Source organism: Patagioenas fasciata, chromosome 20 (assembly GCF_037038585.1).
Source record: "Patagioenas fasciata isolate bPatFas1 chromosome 20, bPatFas1.hap1, whole genome shotgun sequence".
Lineage (NCBI taxonomy): Eukaryota > Metazoa > Chordata > Aves > Columbiformes > Columbidae > Patagioenas > Patagioenas fasciata.
Genome location: NC_092539.1, coordinates 6,281,349 through 6,299,431, shown reverse-complemented (window position 1 = coordinate 6,299,431; position 18,083 = coordinate 6,281,349). Strand labels below are relative to the sequence as shown.

Sequence of the window (18,083 nt, the reverse complement as noted above, 5' to 3'; positions counted from 1 at the left end):
TTATGGTGGCAGGGATGTCCCTGTCTCCACCAGCCAGGAGGGAGATGCTGCTCCCACCAGCCTCCAGCTCCTCTGGCAGAGTATCTCTTGGGTGGCCCAAAATCCAACCCCGGGTGGCCAAAATCCTCCCTGGGATGGCCAAAATCCCCCTGGATTTTTCCGGATGGGAAGATCCGTTGTTTTTGCCCACCACAGGAGCAGCCTCCTGAGGAGGAAAGTGGAGCAGCGCACATGGATGTGATGGTTTTAGCAGAGACCTGGAAGGAAAACCCAGCTGGGAGGGGAGCACCGGCCGCCTGAGCTGCAGCCGGAATGGCTCAGGATGAGGGGCTGGTAGGGCAGGCAGTGTGATGGGCTCATGGGTGCTCCCTTGGGTCTGGGGTCCCCACTGATCAGACAGCCATAGGGAGGCTGTGTGGGCTACGTGCCTCAGTTTCCCCACTTGTGAAACGGGCTGAGGTTGTGAGGCTGCACAGGTTGGGGCAGTGGTCTGGAGGGGACAGTGTCACTTGTGCAGTGTCATGGTGTGGGAGTGGGGACATCCCTGGCACCCATGGGCACCACTGACCTGGGCATCTGGGCCCCAGCATGTTTTTCTCCTTGTGAAATAAGTTTAAAAATGAGTTGTTGGTGGTTGAGAGACTTGTAACAACCCCCCAGCCATGCACATACACATGATCTCTGCATTTGCATATACACATATAGCCTTATATATATATATATTGCAACCAAATCTGAGCATTTTAAAGCAGAAAAACGTGATGTTTGAGTAACCTGGAGCTTTTCAAAGGCTGTGCTGAAAATCCTAGAATATTTAAAGGAAGAGGTGGAGAGAGGCAGGAGGTGGCCAACATCCTCACCCCTGGGTCCAAAAGCAATTTCTTCCTGTAAAAACAACCAAACCAACATACTGATGGAAACGTTGCGCAGTGCTGCTGCCTGCCTGGCGCTGCGGGGATGGGAAGGTGCTTTGCCAGGCAGGATGCTTTTGGGCCTGATGTTGGCTCTGTGTTACAGGTACCATCACAGCTGTGTGGAGCTGTGGGGTGACCTGAGCCCTGTGGGGATGCCCTGAGCCCCTGGGGACCTGCCACCCCTCACCAGTCCTGTTCCTGGGGCACAGGGGCTGTCACCTCAGGGATGGATATGCTGAACTGCAGCATGGAGCCGGTGGGTCGTCACCCCGAGGACCACACAGTGCATGCCCTGGCAGGTAATCTCCATTTCCACCTTCTCCCCAAGCTTGCTTGTGGTTTCTTTCTATCATTGCATGATGAAAGCTGCTTGTGAAGTGTCACCTGGCCCACAGCAGGCTCTGAGGGTCCATTGTAAGCCCCGTGGCACCTGGGCTGTGCAGAGAAGGCAAAGCTGCCTGCAAAGGCAGGGGTGATTCTGACCCAGCTGAGCTTGCAAGGCCAGGCACAGGATGTTTTGTTCCTCTGCCAGTCCCAGCCCATCTGTGTGCTGCATGTTGCATTGGACTGTACCTCAGTTTCCCCATATCAGGGTGTAGGCACCCCCTTCCTCTGCCTGCGGATGGGACAATCTGTCCCTCTCCAGTCCCCAAGTCCGTGGCTGGGAGTGTCAGTGTGGGCTATGGTTGGGCAGCGGGGCTGTGTATGGGTGGCTGAATCACTCCAGGCCAGGGCTGCCCTCTGGGATCCAGGCTTCTGAGAATCCGGTCATATCCAGCACTGAAATCCATCTCTGCCCCTCCCTGGTGCTGAGGGGAGGGCAGGACTTTGTGTGATCCCCAGGAGGGGCTGCAGGGATGGAGGGACATAGGGATGGAGGGATGTAGAGATGTAGAGACTCAGGGCTGAAGAGGAGCAGGGATGCAGGGATACAGGGGTGAAGGGATGCAGGGATGAAGAGAGGAACGGAGTCAGGGATGCAGAGGCAAGAGAATGCAGAAATGTAGTATGGGAGGGATGTAGGGATGAAGGAGGGCAGGAGTGCATGGATATAGGGATGAAGGGTTGCGGCGACGAAGAAAGGAAGGGATGGAGGGATGTGGGGATGCAGGGGTGTAAGGGCAAAAGAATGCAGGGATGAAGAAGAGCAGGGATGCAGGGATTTGGGCACACAGGGAGCAGGCTGCAGATGCAACGAGGGGCTCACACTCGGCTCTGTCGGCCCCTGGAGCCCCCGGCTCCTCACCGAGCGCCCGCACCGGCTGCTCCGGGCCGCGCCGCGGTGCCGGAAGGTGGCAGCAGCGGCCGAGCGCGGGCCGGGCTGCGGGGGCGGTGCCGGCGCGGGGGGTTCCCCGCGGGATGGCGCCAGCCGTGGGCTCCGAGGGCATCCCCGCCGCCCTGCTGCCCTGCCTCCGGTTGAACCCCTTCCCGGGTCCCGGGGCCGCGCTCGGGGGTCCTGCGGGGGAGAGAGCAGCTGCCCTCCACGCAGCCCACCCCGGGGGGGGCCCGCACACGCGAGTGGGGTCCGGACACGAGTGGGGTCCGGACACGGGTGGGGTCCGGCTGTGCTCGTCTCCTGGGGTCCTGCCTCTTCCCACAGCTCCTCTGCATTGCCGGGGAGCACCCGGCTGTGCTGGCAGGGAGCCCTTCCCCGAAATACTTGTCTGAGCTCAGCTTGTAAACAGAGTTTTTCTCTCCCTACAGCTGCCGCAGGGCTCCCTGGTGCCCCCCCGTGCGTCCTCCCCCACTTTGTTGCTTCTTTCAGGTGCTGCTGGAAAGGTTCACTTCCCGAGCCTCTTGCTGCAGCCGGCTAAAGCCCTCCTGGAGGTCCCCCGGGAGCGAGGGGACAGCGTGGGGAGCCAGCGAGAGCAGCCACTGGGCCAGGTCCTGTCCCTGCTGTGGGTGGGTGCAGGTTTGGCCACATGTGACACCAGCCCCAGGCCAGGGCCGTGGTCCCACCACAGCGAGGGGTGCATGGCACCGTTGGAGGGGGTGCACAGAGTTGTTGCTCCCCAGGACGTGGCCTCCTCCCAGCTTGCGCTTGCTCTGGGAGCTGACGGCCGTATTTATGGATTGGGTGGTTAACCAGCGTTTTTGGCCAAGTGTCCCAAAGGCCTCAGAGCCTGTGGCTTGGACACGTTGCAGACATGGCTGGGGGGCTGCAGATGGGCAGCCTGGGTGGGATGTGGCTTGGTGGAGTGGGTTGCCTTGGCCTGTGATAGGAGGGACCCATGAGCCCCCTGGGCCATGACCCCCAGCCATGGACACAAGCCCCTCCTCAGCCACAAGCCCCCCTGGCCATGGTCTCCCCCTAGCCATGGGGGCCCCTATCTGCTTCCCCACCACCCACCCACGACTGGGAAACCCGACCCTGAGCGGGCAGGGGGCACCGGGGATGCCCAGGAGCATCCTCAGGCATGAGGTTCCGGTGGTGTCCTCCGGCATCTCGCTCCCCCCGGCCGTGGGCTGTGCTGTGTGCTGTTTACCGATATCAGCTTTATTTAAAGAAACCCAACCCGAACCCGCCCCCGGGGCTCGCAGCGGCGGCGGGGCCGGGCCGGGGGCGGGGGCGGGGGTGCGCTGGGAGCGGCGGGTCCCAGCCCGCCCCTTCCCCGCCCGCCGCCGCCGCCATGGGCACCGCGGGGCCGCTCTGCGCCTTGCTCCTGCTGCTGGGCACCGGCACCGGGACCGGCACCGGCACCGGGACCGGCACCGGCCCGGCCCCCCCGCGGGTGCTGCTGGCCCTCCTGGCCCGCAACGCGCAGCACTCGCTACCGCACTTTCTGGGAGCCCTGGAGCGCCTGGACTATCCCGCGGGGAGCATCGCCCTGTGGTGACTGAGCGGGGACCCCCGTGGGGAACAGGGACCCTGGGGAATGGGGATGCGAGCGGAGGGAACGGGGATCCTGGGAGATAGGAGGGACTATGAGGGGACTGGGGAGCCGGGGGCGGTGGGGACACAAAGGAAAATGAGGGTGGGGAATGGGGAGCTGGGGAGAATGAAGGGACTGGGAAGTCGGGGTGATCCTGCCCTAACGGGGGCCTGGGCAAGGGGGCAAGATCTGGAGAATCCCCCTTTTACCGTGCTGGGGGGTGTGGGTGGGAGAGGAGCCCCCCATTCCTCCTCTTCCTCACTCTTCCAGCGCTGCCGTCTCCTGCCTGAGCTCGTCGGAAACTTTTCTGCAGCTGCTTTTGTGGGGGACCAAGGCGGGGGCTGGCGGGGGGGTCCTGGCAGGGGTGGCCGGGCTGGGGTGGGGGACACTGCTGGCAGTGGGGGCACGGGGGCCCTTGCCTTTGTCTGCCACAGCCCCCCCAGAACCCCTGACCCCATAAGGTGTTTCAAGAGCAGCTGCAGAGCTGAGAGCTGGGGTGGCAACAGGTCCTGCCTTGTGCCCTGTGTCCCCATGCATGCCCATGACGCCAGTGCCAGGGGTGCAGCTCAGGGCTCTTCAACAGGTCGAGGATGCTGGGGAGTGTGGGGACTTGGGGGTTACCTCAGTGCAACGTGGGGCTCAGCCCCTTCTGTGCTGGGGTCCTTGTGACCATCGTTGTGAGATCGGACAGGAGAGTTGGGGACCGTGGCTGTGCCTAGCAGGGGAAGGTTTGGGGAGGGGAGTCTGCTGCTTGGGGGTGGTTTCCTCCATCTGCCGGAGCTACAGGATGCACAGGGTGCAGTGGGGTGCATGGACAGGGGGATGAAGCCACTGTGCTCCGATGAAGTTCGTGGTGGCAGCTGCAGGGCTGGGACGGGGAGGGCACAGCTGGGGCTGCTGCTGGGCTGCAAGGACAGGGGGTGAGAGCCACAGGACAGCCCGACCGGTGGCGGCATGGGGAAAGAAATTACCCGTTTGCGTTCCCCCCCCGCCAGCACAGTCTCAGCTCCTTCAAATTATACATTACATTCCCAAGCGAGTCTGTCACTGGCACAGCCTCTTGGCCCCGGAAGCATTTCTAGTGCAGGGAGGGGACCATGATTATTCCTGTCCCTTGACGAGGAGCCCCCAGATGTTGATGTCCTTCTATCCCAGGTGTGCAACGGACCACAACTCTGACAACACGACAGCGATGCTGCAGGAGTGGCTGGGGGCGGTGGGGAATGACTATCACTCAGTGGTCTTGAAGGTGCAGGAGGAGCCCAGGTGAGTTGGGGGGTGGGTTGTGAGGGGTTTCCAGACCAGCACCCCCCTCCCCAGCTGAGGACGCCGTCAGGAGGAGCTGGCAGTGGCAGAGCTGGGCTGACTCAGCTGGCCGGCACGCCGTGGCATGCACCGAGTTCGTGCGTTCCCAGCCAGCGGCGTTAACCCCTGCCTCCCCCCCAGCTCCTACCCTGATGAGCTCGGGCCCAAGCACTGGAGTGACAAACGCTACGAAAACATGATGAGGCTGAAGCAGGAGGCTCTCACCTACGCCCGGGAGCAGCGGGCAGACTACATCCTGGTAAGGGACACAGGGTGTGGGCAGGGTGGTTGCCGAGGTGGGTGTCCCTGCGGCTCCAGGACCTCTGTTTCCTCCACCAGTTCATGGACACTGACAGCATCCTGACCAACAACCAGACCCTCAAGTTTCTGATGGCGCAGAACAAGTCAGTGGTAGCCCCCATGCTGGACTCGCAGACCTTCTACTCCAACTTCTGGTGTGGCATCACGCCCCAGGTACACCCCAGGGAAGGGGAGCCCCCCGTGGCAGAGGAACCCCCCACCATGGAGGCATCATGATGATGTGCCGCAGGGGTACTACCGCCGGACGGCCGACTACTTCCCCACCAAGAACCGGCAGCGGATGGGCTGCTTCTCCGTCCCCATGGTCTACGCCACCTTCCTGATCGACCTGCGGAAGGAGGAGACCTCACGGTTGGCGTTCTACCCGCCCCATCCCAACTATACCTGGGCCTTTGACGATATCATCGTCTTCGCCTACTCCTGCCAGGCGGCTGGTGAGGGCCAGGGCTCATAGAGGTGTCGGAGGCCAGGAGTTTGTGAGTGCCACAGTGCTCACCCATCCCACCCGACAGGTGCGGAGGTCTATGTGTGCAACCAGCACCGCTTCGGCTACATCAATGTCCCTGTGAAGGCCCACCAGACGCTGGAGGATGAACGTGCCAACTTTGTGCATCTCACGCTGGAGGCCATGGGTGAGCACCCATGAGTGGTGGGGTCCCAGAGGTGTCCTCTGCCCCAGAGGTGACAGTGACCCAGTGCCGGTCCCCAGGGCATGGCTGTCAGCCCTGGTTCCTGGCCAAGGGGGTCTGGGCTCCACCAAAGAGGTGTCCCCTCTCTCTGCAGTGGATGGCCCCCCCATGCAGCGCTCCAGACACATTTCCCTCCTCCCCAAGCCGCTCACGAAAATGGGCTTTGATGAAGTAAGTGACTAGTGGACCCCCTTATGTGCCCTTGTCCATTGCTCTGGTTGCATCCATCAACAGCAAAGCCCACCACAGGCTTTGGCTGAGTCCCCTGTCTCCCATCTGCAGTGACCAGGCAGGTTGTGTGTCCCCCTGTGACAATGTACCCCCTCGGTGGGGCTCTCCCATTCCCCCTCAGATCTTCCTCATCAATCTGGTGCGGAGGCCAGACCGGCGCCGGCGGATGCTGGTGTCCCTGCGGGAGCTGGAGATCGCCCCACGGGTGGTGGATGCTGTGGATGGGAGGTGACTGTGGGCAGACATGTCCCCACTCTGCCAGCTCCCCAGCGTCACCCTGGGGAAGGGACAGGGGCATGGCAGGAGGGGACACCTCGCCAATGCAGCCCCTTGCCTTGCAGCACCCTCAACAGCAGCGACATCAAGGTGCTGGGGGTGGACCTGCTCCCTGGGTACTACGATCCCTTCTCAGGCCGTACGCTCACCAAGGGCGAGGTTGGCTGCTTCCTCAGCCACTACAACATCTGGAAGGAGGTACGAGGACCACAGAGTCCCTAAGGACCACCAGCTTGGGGCAGGGACCCTGTGAACATCACCTGGTCTCTGGAGGACCTGGGGAGAGGGCTGTCCTGCAGGGTGAGTGGACCCAGTATGGCCCAGCTTGGTGCTGGGATGTGATCGCATCTTTGTCCCCTTCCCGCAGATTGTGTCCCGGGGGCTGGAGCGGTCGGTGGTCTTTGAGGACGATGTGCGCTTTGAGGCCGCCTTCCCAGCACGGCTGCAGCGGCTGATGGAGGAGCTGGAGGGGGCACAGCAAGACTGGGACCTCATGTGGGTGCTGGGGCTGGGGCGACGCAGGGTGGGGGTCCCCAGGGCTGGCTCTCATGGCTCACTGGCCACCCCACAGCTACCTCGGGAGGAAGCAGGTGAATGAGGAGGATGAGGCACCCGTGGAGGGTGTGCGGAACCTGGTGGTGGCCGGATACTCGTACTGGACACTGGCCTACGCCATCTCCCGCCGTGGGGCACAGAAGCTGCTGGCCGCTGAGCCCCTCTCCAAAATGCTGCCGGTGGACGAGTTCCTGCCCATCATGTACGACAAGCACCCCAAGTAAGGAGCAGGGGCTGTGGGAGGGGTGCTGGTGGGGTGGTGCAGCCATGCCAGTGATGGAGCGTGCGTTTATTCTCTGCCATCGCAGAGAAGCCATCCCAGCCTGTTCCCTCCCGCCCGGCATTACTCATGCTGGAGGAAAACATCTGTAGCATGAGCTCATTCCCCCCTGGCCGCTGCCTGGCCGCCAGCCCCTGGAACATGGCCCTTTGCCAGTGCGGGGTGGGGGGACGGCGGCGGGGATGGAGCTGGGGCTCAATGCTGGCCCCACACAGGGGTCTTGGTCCCATGGTGTGGGGGATTCAGCCCCTTGTACCCCAGCCCCTGGCTGCGGGTCTCAGCCTCATCTTTGGGTCATCCCCCTGCTCTGCACGGTGCCTTCCCTGAGCAGTCAGCACAGCTTTCCCAGCCCTTTTTTCCTCCACCGGGCCATGCTCTGTAAGCCAGTTTCTCCTCCTGGGTCTGCTCTGCTTTCTCCAGCGAGGATTACAAGCGGCACTTTGCACCCCGGGACCTGCTGGTGTTTTCGGCTCATCCCCTCCTGGTTCAACCCACCCACTACGCTGGGGACAGCAACTGGCTGAGTGACACTGAGACCTCCACCATCTGGGACGACGATGCCAAGAAGACCGACTGGGCTGGCTCACAGAAGACCCTGAGGGACTCGCGGGGTGGTGCCGGCCACCTCCGCTCCACAGCCCACGACGAGCTCTGAGGGTGAGCGAGGCCATGGGACCCACACACATGGGGACAGGGGACAGAGTGGCTGGGAAGCATCTCCCTGCCAGCACTGTGTTCAGGCACATCCTGGCTCCCTGGTTTCTTTTTGCTGTGCTACAGCAGCTCTCCCCGTCAGAGTCAAAACATCGGGAAATGGAGATGAGACTTTCTCTTCCAGGGATGAAAAGGATGGGGATGTCCCATGTGAGGCTGTGCTGGGCTGGAGGAGACCGAGAGACCAGCTCCTGCTGCTCCCTGAGCCTTTGCTGCTCTCTAGTCCCTAAGTGAGGAAGGGACAACACTCCTTTGCCTCCTGCCAAAGTCACTCTAGCTCGGAGTGAGCTGGGGGCATCTCGCAGGGAATGTTTCACACTGGGGCGGCTTGCTGCCCCCCAGAAGCAGGTCTCCCTGGGGCTGTGCCTCTGCAGGGCGGCTGTGTGAGCACTGGCAGTCGCCCAGCCCCACGGCAGCACCACCACGGTTAACACCGGGTCAGACTGTCCCTGTCTGAGGTTGCTTGTGCTGGCAGCAGAGCTTCCACGGGAGCAGCCAGACCGGGGGAGGCTGGAACACAACCCTCTGCTGCAGGCGCGAACGTGTCGGGGCTGCTCCTGCCTCGACCGCTAACATTTGCATCCTTGTCTCCTAGGGACCAGAGACCGTGACCCAGCTGGCAGCACCGCAGGCCAGTGGCCTGATCCTGCCGATCCTGCTTGAGAGACGCAGCCGCCCTGGCTGGATCCCCCTAGGATCCTTCAGATCCACGTCTGTTGAATCCACCCACAGCAGGATCTGTCCTTGCCCTGTCTGGCAGAGGGACCAGGGGAGCGCTGTGCTCTGTCTCTGCTGAGGACATGTTTCCAGGACCGCCCTGAGTGATGCCAACTCCACCATCTCCCACCGGTTTGGACTTTTGGCAGTGTTTTTCAGGCTGGGGACTAGCTCCTGTGGTGCTATATGTGGCTTCTTGCCACCAATGGGGAATTGTCCCTCGCCTGTGCTGTGTCTGGGCTGAAGCACAGGGAGGATTAAAGCAGACTGTGTTTGAGCTGATGTGATGGGTGCTGGCATTGCCAGGTGGCATTGCCCCACGTAATGTCCCCACTGGGGTCACCGGCCACAGAGCTGCAGTGGTGACGGTCAGATGGTTCCCCTGACCACGGATTGCTTTGGGAATTAAATCTGTAATGGGGAAAGGGTGTGAGGGAGGTGCGAGACAGAGACTGAAGCTTTCTCTTGGGAGTGAAAGAGTGGGTGGCACTTCTGCAGATCTTGGCTGTCCCCTGGGAATGCTGATGGAAACGATTTAACTCCTTGGTGCTGGTGTCCTCAGTGGAGGGCTTGGCCTTAGGACTGAAAACCTGACACCAGCTCGAGCACTGAGACATGCAGCCGAGTCCTGCTGGGCTCCGGCATCTGTCACCTCTGTGGCCAGCTCTGCGGGACGGGGTTTGTTTTCCAGGAGCCTGGGCTTGTTTGGTGCTAAACCTCAGCTCCTTGTCAGGGTGACGTTCTGTTGAAAACTGAGGGTTTTTTTCTGGGGTGGAGGAGCGATTTCCTTAAAAACAGTGTAACTAGCCCTGGCCTGGGTGAGCTGGAGAGGTGGGAGCTCCTGCTAGGCCCCCAGAGCTGCTGCCTCTCCCCACCCTGGCCTGAGCCGCTGCTGGGGTTGACCCGGGACAGTGGGTTGCTGCCTTCCCCCAGGGTTTGGGGGGCTGCACCCCTCTTCTCCCCACAGTTTGATGAAGGTGATGGAGCAGTGTGTGGCAGCCCCAGTAGCTGAGACCCACAGCGCGATGTCAGAGCATCAGGTGCTCCAGGAGAGCATCATTTGGGGCAGGATGAACAGCAACATCAGGGACCCCCTGAAGGAGAACAACCGGCTGCAGGAGATCATGTGGGACCTGAAGATCTGAGTGGATTTGCTGGAGAACAGGGAGAAGGAGATGGCCAAGTGCACACTCTGCAACTGCAGGGTCCCTACCAGTACAGACACAGGTGACATGGCATGGTGGAGGTGATGGCAGGTTGGGAACACCTTCCCTGCCTGTCCCCTGGTCACAGGTAGCCTCAACACTACGGGAGGAGCTGGGGATGGAGTGGAGGAAGGTCTGGTGCCAGCTGGAGGGGAGGAAGGAAGTGGCAGCAGTGCTGTGGTACGCATGGCCCAGCAAGGGTCCTGGTACTGGTTCCAGCACCCGCTGGGATGTGGGCGAGGAGCTGCTCGTGCTGGGGCTGTTGGCACAGCTGTGCTCGCAGGGCGGCCCTTCCACCGTGAGTCCCATAACGGGTCTGTGAGAAGGAGCCAGAACTCCTCCAGCTGTTGCAAACTCCAGGGTTTTGGCTTAAAACCACCTAACTCAAAAACTATGAGGCCAGCCCTGAAACTCACTGCAGCTCAGTGGGAGCTGCCCTCGTGTGCTGCCGAGCTACGAGATTCCAGGAGACTTGTGATTGCCGCAGTTTCTCAACAAAGCCGATGTGTTTTTGGACTCTGTGGAAGTTGCTCCTGTCACTGCCCCCTTCCCACTGCAAGCTTACCTCCAGCCTGGGCTGGGGGACGGGGATGGGAACAGGGATTTGAGCTGCAGAGAGCCAGGGGTGCGCATGGTAGAGCCAGCAGTGAGGGTTTATTTAATTTTTGTGCCAAATCGCCACACAAACCCACCACAGGGGTTTGAGTGGGACAGGAGCTGCTTGGATCCACGTGGGGACAGACAGGGCTGCCCCAGCACCTGGCCAGGCTCCTCTGCAGGGCCGGCTCTGCTCCACACCACGGTCACCCCGGAGAGCCCGCAGCTCCCGGGGGTTCATGTCAGCCCATCCCCTGGGTCCCTCATGGGTGCTCTCCGCAGGATGTGCTTCAGCAGGAACGTTGCTGCCTGCGCCAGGACCTGCTCCAGCCTCTCCTGCTCCCCAGCGCTGAACGGAGCCAGGACATAGCTGGACACTGTCACGTCACCCTCTGGCCGCCCGATGCCAACCCTGAGGCGGGTCATCTCCTAGGAAGGAAGAGAGCGAGCTTGAGAAGCTTCATCTCAAGGGCTGAGGCAGAACTGGAGCAAGAGGACAGTGCTGCAAGGGGGGCTGGGCAGTGAGGGAGCAGCTCCTCATGTTTTCCAGGTGGTTTTGAGTGCTTGTTCCAAGAAACATGATTTTGGAAGAGGCTTTTGCTGGGCTGTGCTGAGATCCCAGGCTCCTGCCAGGCCTGGCAGAGCTGCTTGAGCTAATTGTTTCCATGTCCTTCATGGCAGCCAAACCAACATCAGCCCTCAGGGAAGCAGAGAGAGGGAGGGGAAGGAGAAAAGAGGGGAGAGGAAAGGGAACAGGGGCTTGTCTGAGGGGACTCAGAAGGACAGGAGCAGGGGGATGACAAGCCGTGCACTGCAGTGGAGGCAGGACTGATCTCCTTGCACCGAGTCCCGCTCACATTGGATTGCAGAGCGCTGATGCAGGATCGGACGCCATTGTGTCCCCTTGGGAGAGAAGGAGAAAACCCACCATTAGTCTGTAAGAGACGCTCCCCTACCCGGTATGGGCTGGGGGTCTCTTGCCACAGGGACTTGTGGACGTGGTCCTAGCCAGAGGCTGCAGTCCCCATGCCCTCGCTCTGTAGAACATCCAGCCCTGGGGCTGAGAGCAGCTGGCTGGGGGGGAGCAAGTGACACAGGGCTGGGACAGCACATTCTGTGTGTCTCAGCTCTCACTGCAGCTGGTGCATGTGTGACTGAGCACTGTCACCCAGTGCCATCCCTGCCCTGTCCCACAGTGGAAGATTTCCTAAGTTAAATATCTTGAGGCTGATCCAGGAGCTGGTGCTGGGGCAAGCAGAGCGCTATAAAAAGGCCATGTGGTGCATCTGATGGGCTGGATCCAGCCCGCAGCCGCTTCCAGGAGGCTCCCTGCCCTTCCTGCCATGGGAGGATCCGGGAGGCTGCCCAAACAGCCAGCTGTTGCCTCTGCAACCGGGACCAGGCCCAGGGCTGGGGCTGAGAACACCGCCAGGCTGGTGGGACAGAGCCAGGAACGGCTGTAAGGGCACGGCAAGGCCCAGATCAGCTCACACAACCAGAGAGTGGAGCCACCCCGTACCTTGCGCTGCCTCCCAGCTTGACCGCCACCTTGCCCAGGGCCTTGTCCAGGTCATCGTGAACCAGGTAGATGTCTGCTGGGCGGAGGTCGTAGATCTCAGCTTTGGAAACAGAGACACAACCCAAAAAATGAGCGGGAGACAGACTCAGCAGGGCCTGACCTGCAGTGACCCACGCCGGGCAGGGGACAGCACGGCTGTCACAGGGCCTGGTGGCACAGGGGTGACGAGCTGCTCACCAGCACTGGCCACGCTGGGCCCGTTGAGGTTCATGAGCCTCCGCGGCTTGAGCAGCACCAGCTGCAGCCCCCGTGCCGCGGCCAGGGCCACGTCGGCGCAGCACCGCCCGTCCGCTCGCCAGCTCTCGGCCGCCGCCAGCCGCCGGGCCAGCCGGTCCAGCACCGCCATGCCCACGCTGTGCCGGGTCCCCCACAGCCCGTAGTTGCCCAGCCCGGCCACCTGCCCGACAGGTGTCAATGGGGCTGTGCCGGGCCGCCTCCCCGGGCCTGACTCCCTCCCAGCCCCGCTCCCCTCGCAGGCTGGGTCCCCCCCGCCCCGCTCCACCCCGGTCTCCCCGCTGCTCCCGCTCCCAGTCCCGGGCGCACCCGATTCCCCCCATCCCGATCCCCCCGTCCCGACCCCCCCTGCTCTCCCCGCCGCGCCCCCTCGGCCCCGCCCCCTCAAGCCCCGCCCCCAGCCCCACCATGACACGCGGCCCCGCCCGACTGACGAGCGGCCGCGCGCGCCCCGCCAGCATCCCGCCGCGTGCTCCCGTCTCCCCGTGACGTCACGCCCGCGCGCCGCCAATGGCCCGGTGCCGCCTCTTCCTCCCCGCCATCTTGCTTACGGGCAGCGCCGCCATCTTCCTCGCGGGCGGCGGGGCGGGGCCGCGGCCGCCACGGTGGTGCAGCCCCGCGGGCGGGCGGGGCCGGGACCGGTTGGCCCGTTGGCCGCGGCGGTGCCCGAGAAACCTCAGAGAAAACCCTTCAGAGCCACCCCAAACTCGCCATTCCAGCTGGTGTGACAGCAGCAGGTACGTGCTGGAGGGTGTTTGTTGAGGCCCACCAAGCAGGGATGCTCTAACCCTGAGTGTGAGGGTTTCTCTTGCTCTGGAGGGACGTGGCTTCCACCTCCTGCTGCAGGGGCACCAGCTCTGCAGACAAGGCTTTGGGACCCAGAGATGCGCTCAGCAGCGTGGGAAAAACTGCTGCTGCTCAGGGAGAGCCACTGGCTTTCCTGGCCCTGCACCCTCTGCAGAGGAGCTGGCCCAGCTACTGCTCTCATTTCCATTCAGCTCTGTGCTGCTAAATCCCTAAAGTCCCGTTGCAGTCAGGCAGCTGTTCTTGCGCAACTGCAAATCTTCCATGTCCTTCCACACAAGCTGCAGTCAAAAACCCAAGCAAACTACTGTTTTCCAACCGTTTATTTCATAAAAGATTTATTTTAAAATTAGATATGTATAACATTTTTGGAAGAGGTGAGATGTTTGAGTCTGTTTGGGCAGTGTTTGGGTGGTGTCTAAAACCACTGTCCCCAAACTCTGTCCCTGGACTGGAATGGTCCCTGGTGCTGGCAGCTCCTTTCAGCACGGGACCCGAGCAAAGTTGTCCCCAGGTCCCCTGTTGTGACACTCTCAGAAACAGAGTGGACACTGGGTCAGCTAAAACCTGCAAGGTCTGACCAGCAGAAGGATGCAGAAGAGGCTCAACAGCTCATAGCACAAACTCACAGCCTGCTGTAGAAATCATCACTGAATAAATGGAATTTTCAAAACCATTAGTGGCACCATGGTCTCCCCGGAGGTAGGATGGAAATTTTTCATAGCTGGGAGAACAAGGGAGAACTCTTTGTTATTTTCCTGGTTTGCTGCAGGGAAATCCTTTGGACCTTGGGGGAAAGATGGACGGGGGGACAGTAGGAAGAGCTGGGCTCTTGGCAGATTGGGTGTTGCCACCTCCCACGTTACCCCCTTGCACTTGTTAACGGTGAAGCTGGTCCCTACCAGCACCCATTCACAGTGAGAGGAGGCTGGGAAGAAGTTGGCTCAAAAACTTGCTTGAAAGGAAAACTTTGCATTGTTCAGGGCTCACGGGCCAGTGCTGCAGCAGTCAGCACCAGCACTGTTGTGTTTTACCAAGGGGCACAGCCACACTTTAAAAAGTTTTAAATAACTGTTAAAATGCTGTAGGGAAAAATAAAAAACAATCCATAGGCTCAGAATCTTGGTGTGTTGGGTACCAATAGCTGCCAGGAGAGGGGAGAGCAGCAGGTGGGTGCTGCTGACAGGGTGAGAAACCTTCCCCCCCGTTGTCACAGATATCTCGGGTGATGCATGGCGCTGGTTGGATTCACCGTCACTTGGCCAAAGGGTCATTAATAAAGTGCTTTAAATCACGTCACTTGCACTTGGTCCCGCAGCTGCTTCTTTGGGGTTGGAGAGATGAGTCTGGCAGGAGAATGATGTCCTGCTGAGAGGGAACACACAGCTCCCACCGCTCATCCCGTCAGTCCTGGGCTCAGCTGCTTTACAGCTCTGTATACATCCCTGATAGATCTGAGCGAGGCCCTTGCCAGTGGCTAGAAGAAAAAACTGATCCGAGAGGCCACTGTTTTGCAGCCTGTTGAGGAGAATATCTTCTCTTCTTCTGGGAAGTAGGGGATGCTGTCAGCCACCTCCTGGACAACATCCGAACGTACTTCGAGGCCTTGCTGGCCAAGTTCGCTGATGACACATTGCTTCACGTGGTGGTGCTTCAGTGGGAGGAAGGGCACAATGAAATCAATGAGATGTTCATTAATGATCCCAGATTTCCAGAATCCACCTGCAAAAACAAAGGAAGAGACAGGATTTACCTTCAGAGAGTCTCTGCACTCCTTGGAATTCTAAGAGCTGCTCTGTGCGAAGCCAAAATACTTGGCTGAAGATGAATCTGCTCTGGTTTTGTACAAGGAGAGAGCTGAACCCATCAGTTGTCACCTCCCCTACAGACTTTTTCTCCAGGAATAGAGGGATTTAGCTTGCCTGGTCAGAGCTTAAGCTCTGCTCCCTCTGACAAGGGTACATCCAGGAGATCCAGGCAGGCACTGGGGATCGGCACGGCCTGGGGCCTTTTCAGTGAGCATGCTGCACCATTGTGAATACACCTGGTCTCCAAAGAACTCTGTTAAGTGTGGTAACAGGTCTGCTGGCTTTGAAAGCTGGGCTATTCCTTCCCTTCGCCAGGAAACCTTGAGGGGATCAGAGTTTCCTGCCCTTGAACGCCCCTTGTCCCTTTCTGGCTGCCTGGAAGGTGGCAGATGATGTTGGTGGCTGCTTGGAACAGGCCTGGCTGCCTCTGCCAACCTCTGACCCTGCAGAAAGGGCTCTGCTCATGGACTCACTCTGAGGGTTTTCAAAGACAGCTTTGGAGATGGCCGACTCCAGGTCCTGCAGGCTGATCTCCTCCCGGTCCTTGTGGGCACGCCAGAGATCCAGCGTCATTTCGTTGATCTGCTCCCCTCCCGCGTTGCTGCACAAGAATGAGATGGATGCGTATTTAGCAGGAATCCAGGAAAACCATGATACAGGACAGAGCTGGCATCTGGCACCCTCCAGCCTGCACGAGTGCAAGCCAGGATCTCCCAGCTTTGCCTAAAATGATTCCTGTACAGGTAACCAAATAAAGGCTACTCACAATGAAACTGTGTCTCTTGGAAGAGGCTCAAGGCTTGGAGAAGGAAAAGTAAAGCAAATGTGTGCTCTGAAGTGCGTATGGACCTCTGCCCAGGTGAGCAGCAGTGCACTGGGACGTCCTGTGATGCCACAGAGGGGCCTCTCTTACCTTATGAAGATGAAGATGGCTTTGCGGTAGTTGTTCCCGTACACAACCCACGAGGGTCCCAGGAATGGTATTATCACATCAATCAGGCCGGGGTGCATTTTGTCCATCTCGTCAAAGAGAAAGGCCGACCGTCCACAGTTTGTCAGGTTCCCTTGGATCCAGCGCTTCAGGTTTTCCTAGAAAAAAATACCCACCAAGCTGTAAGGCAGCGAGATACTGAGGGCAGTAAGGGAGGCTCGAGGTACCCCGGAGCAAAGGCTGAGGCCTGAGCCTAAGCAGAGCCGAAGGTGCTGAAAGCAGCTTGTCCCCACACAGCAACACCTACTCAGAGCAGAACAGCCAGCGCTGGAGAGGTCTCCTTTATTCTAGGTTTGGCACAGCGGCTGTTTCTGGCTTTATTAGCCCATTGTAAGTCTTTTATTACAGATTTAAAGGAGGCAGCGAAATAAAGCTGGCGATTCAGACTCCTACAGTTCCCCACATTCTTCTCTTTCTGTGCATCTACACGGTTCCCAGGTACTGAGCACTACAGGGGAGATGTGCTTTTTGCCAGCTCCTGTTCTGGTGCAAAAACCTGTGCCTGCACTCACCAGAAGAGCCCTGGCTCTTTACCACCTCAGTAGTAGATGCCAGCCCACACAAAACCACTCATATTGCCGGGGGGCATGTGTAACTCTAAACTGAAGTACTTCACCCAGAACAGGTTTTACTTTCCTGAGAGTATTATTTCTTCTAAGGACACAATACAACAAATAACTTCTCCAAACACCCAGAAAGGTGCACCCATTCCCTGCTGTGCTGAGGGTTTGTTCAGCTAACCTTCACATTTTGATTTCTTCCCTTTCTCAGCACAGTTAAGAGTCTAGAGCTGCTGTTCAGGAGCTGTTTGCTATGCAAGGAGGGGATTACAAGTCTAGGCACATGCAGGTTTCCACAGCCATCGCGCTGTTTGGAAAGCAATGGGAGCATTTTAGTGCCTTTCATCTAAGTGAAGCGCTTGTGCATTCAAAGGGCTGTGTAAATATTTAAAGAATGAGAACAGCACCACAGCAAGGGCTGCTGTGGGGAAGACAAAAGTGATAACAGTGCCAGAGTATGTCATGGTTACTAGTGGATCCTTCAACCAGTGTGTGGAGCCACTTGCTCAGCTGTGTCTGAGAGGGCAAAGAGTTTCAATTCCTACTTTACATCAGGAAAAAGCCTGAATGTGTATGTACTGAGGATCAAGATGGACATAACCAATGAAAATCCCGATGAAGACACACGCTGCTGAGAGGTGTCCCTTACCTTGTACTGCTCTATGTGCTCAGCGTGGGGGAAGTGCACTATCGGAGAGAACTGGTGAACGTACGGGCTCTGGAGCCCACCCTGGAAGAGGTAGCGGACGAGCATGGAGCTCACGTAGGTTTTGCCTGTTCCTGTCGAGCCGTGGAAGGACATCACGAGGGGTTTCACCGGGTTCTGCTTCTCCAGGAACTCCCTCACTCCCTTCATCACCTGCTGCCTCACCAGGGGCTGCCCCACCAGGTTCCTGGCCAAGTCACACTCCAGACCTGAAGCAAAGTCACATCAAGATTTACCAAATGCGGGTTGAAATAGCCCGAGTCTCACACTGTGGCTCCCATCTCTGCGGGCAGCCCCGGCTGCAGAACGGCCCCGCTGCCCGGTCGTGTGGGGTGGGGAGGCTCAGACCCCCTCTGTGTCTCGCTCCGGGGACAGTCTCCTGGAGCCGCTCTGTCAGCTGGGACCCCCCTCCCTGCCGCCTCCCAGGCTTCGGGGCTCCACAGGCCCCCGCACCTCAGGACCGCCCCTTCTCCCTCCGCACCTCACCCCCCAGCCCAGGCCCCCCGCCCCCGCTGACCGCGCAGGTCGGGCCCGAAGCCGCACTCGCAGTCCGTCGAGAAGCCGCAGCGCAGCGCCCACAGGTCCCAGGTGGCGGCGGGGCGGACGGCGGCCGCCAGCAGCAGCAGCAGCGCCAGGGCCAGCGCCGGTGCCGCCGCCGCTGCGGGGCCCATGGCGGCCACGGGCTCCGGCACCGCCCGCACTACAGCTCCCGGCGTGCTCCGCG

General features: G+C 60.0%; 3 protein-coding genes across 6 annotated transcripts; 1 reads left to right on the top strand and 2 right to left on the bottom strand.

Moving 5' to 3' along the window:
- Positions 1-3,316: 3,316 nt before the first annotated feature.
- On the top strand, positions 3,317-9,152 carry CERCAM (cerebral endothelial cell adhesion molecule). Its single transcript, XM_065854032.2, is given in 15 exon segments — positions 3,317-3,364; positions 3,367-3,468; positions 3,470-3,747; positions 4,943-5,053; positions 5,234-5,351; positions 5,432-5,566; positions 5,643-5,847; positions 5,926-6,045; positions 6,197-6,273; positions 6,455-6,561; positions 6,675-6,807; positions 6,977-7,104; positions 7,181-7,384; positions 7,865-8,101; positions 8,754-9,152. Coding segments are annotated over 14 exon segments (1,986 nt in total). The 5' UTR covers positions 3,317-3,331; the 3' UTR covers positions 8,100-8,101; positions 8,754-9,152.
- Positions 9,153-10,715: 1,563 nt separating this feature from the next.
- On the bottom strand, positions 10,716-12,995 carry PTRH1 (peptidyl-tRNA hydrolase 1 homolog). Of its 3 annotated transcripts, none has more exons than XM_065854033.2 (5): positions 12,898-12,995; positions 12,434-12,653; positions 12,197-12,296; positions 11,535-11,580; positions 10,716-11,106 (listed from the first exon to the last, which is right to left on the bottom strand). In XM_065854033.2, exons 1-5 carry the CDS (start codon positions 12,949-12,951, stop codon positions 10,915-10,917), a joined length of 612 nt encoding a protein of 203 aa, XP_065710105.1. In that variant the 5' UTR covers positions 12,952-12,995; the 3' UTR covers positions 10,716-10,914. The 3 variants fall into 3 exon arrangements, 2 of the variants coding, with proteins under 2 accessions (XP_065710105.1, XP_065710106.1); XR_010652621.1 differs by having other exon boundaries at positions 11,024-11,106; positions 11,535-12,110; XM_065854034.1 differs by lacking the exon at positions 10,716-11,106 and having other exon boundaries at positions 11,446-12,110.
- A 607-nt stretch (positions 12,996-13,602) lies between these two features.
- Positions 13,603-18,030, bottom strand: TOR2A (torsin family 2 member A). Of its 2 annotated transcripts, none has more exons than XM_065853583.2 (5): positions 17,877-18,030; positions 17,303-17,568; positions 16,016-16,191; positions 15,576-15,703; positions 13,603-15,016 (listed from the first exon to the last, which is right to left on the bottom strand). In XM_065853583.2, exons 1-5 carry the CDS (start codon positions 18,028-18,030, stop codon positions 14,772-14,774), a joined length of 969 nt encoding a protein of 322 aa, XP_065709655.1. In that variant the 3' UTR covers positions 13,603-14,771. The 2 variants fall into 2 exon arrangements, with proteins under 2 accessions (XP_065709655.1, XP_071673646.1); XM_071817545.1 differs by having other exon boundaries at positions 17,903-17,918.
- Between the last annotated feature and the right edge of the window lie 53 nt (positions 18,031-18,083).

Excerpts from the sequence above, each read along its gene's own strand:
- TOR2A (XM_065853583.2), bottom strand. The coding sequence starts at position 18,030 with ATGGGCCCCGCAGCGGCGGCGGCACCGGCGCTGGCCCTGGCGCTGCTG. Across the intron at positions 17,569-17,876 it reads CTTCGGGCCCGACCTGCGCG|GTCTGGAGTGTGACTTGGCC; the intron begins GTCAGCGGGGGC and ends ACTTTGCTTCAG. Across the intron at positions 16,192-17,302 it reads AGCACATAGAGCAGTACAAG|GAAAACCTGAAGCGCTGGAT; the intron begins GTAAGGGACACC and ends ATTTTTTTCTAG.
- PTRH1 (XM_065854033.2), bottom strand. The coding sequence starts at position 12,951 with ATGCTGGCGGGGCGCGCGCGGCCGCTCGTCAGTCGGGCGGGGCCGCGT. Across the intron at positions 11,581-12,196 it reads AAGCTGGGAGGCAGCGCAAG|GGGACACAATGGCGTCCGAT; the intron begins GTACGGGGTGGC and ends TTCTCTCCCAAG. Across the intron at positions 11,107-11,534 it reads TCAGCGCTCTGCAATCCAAT|GAGATGACCCGCCTCAGGGT; the intron begins GTGAGCGGGACT and ends CTTCCTTCCTAG.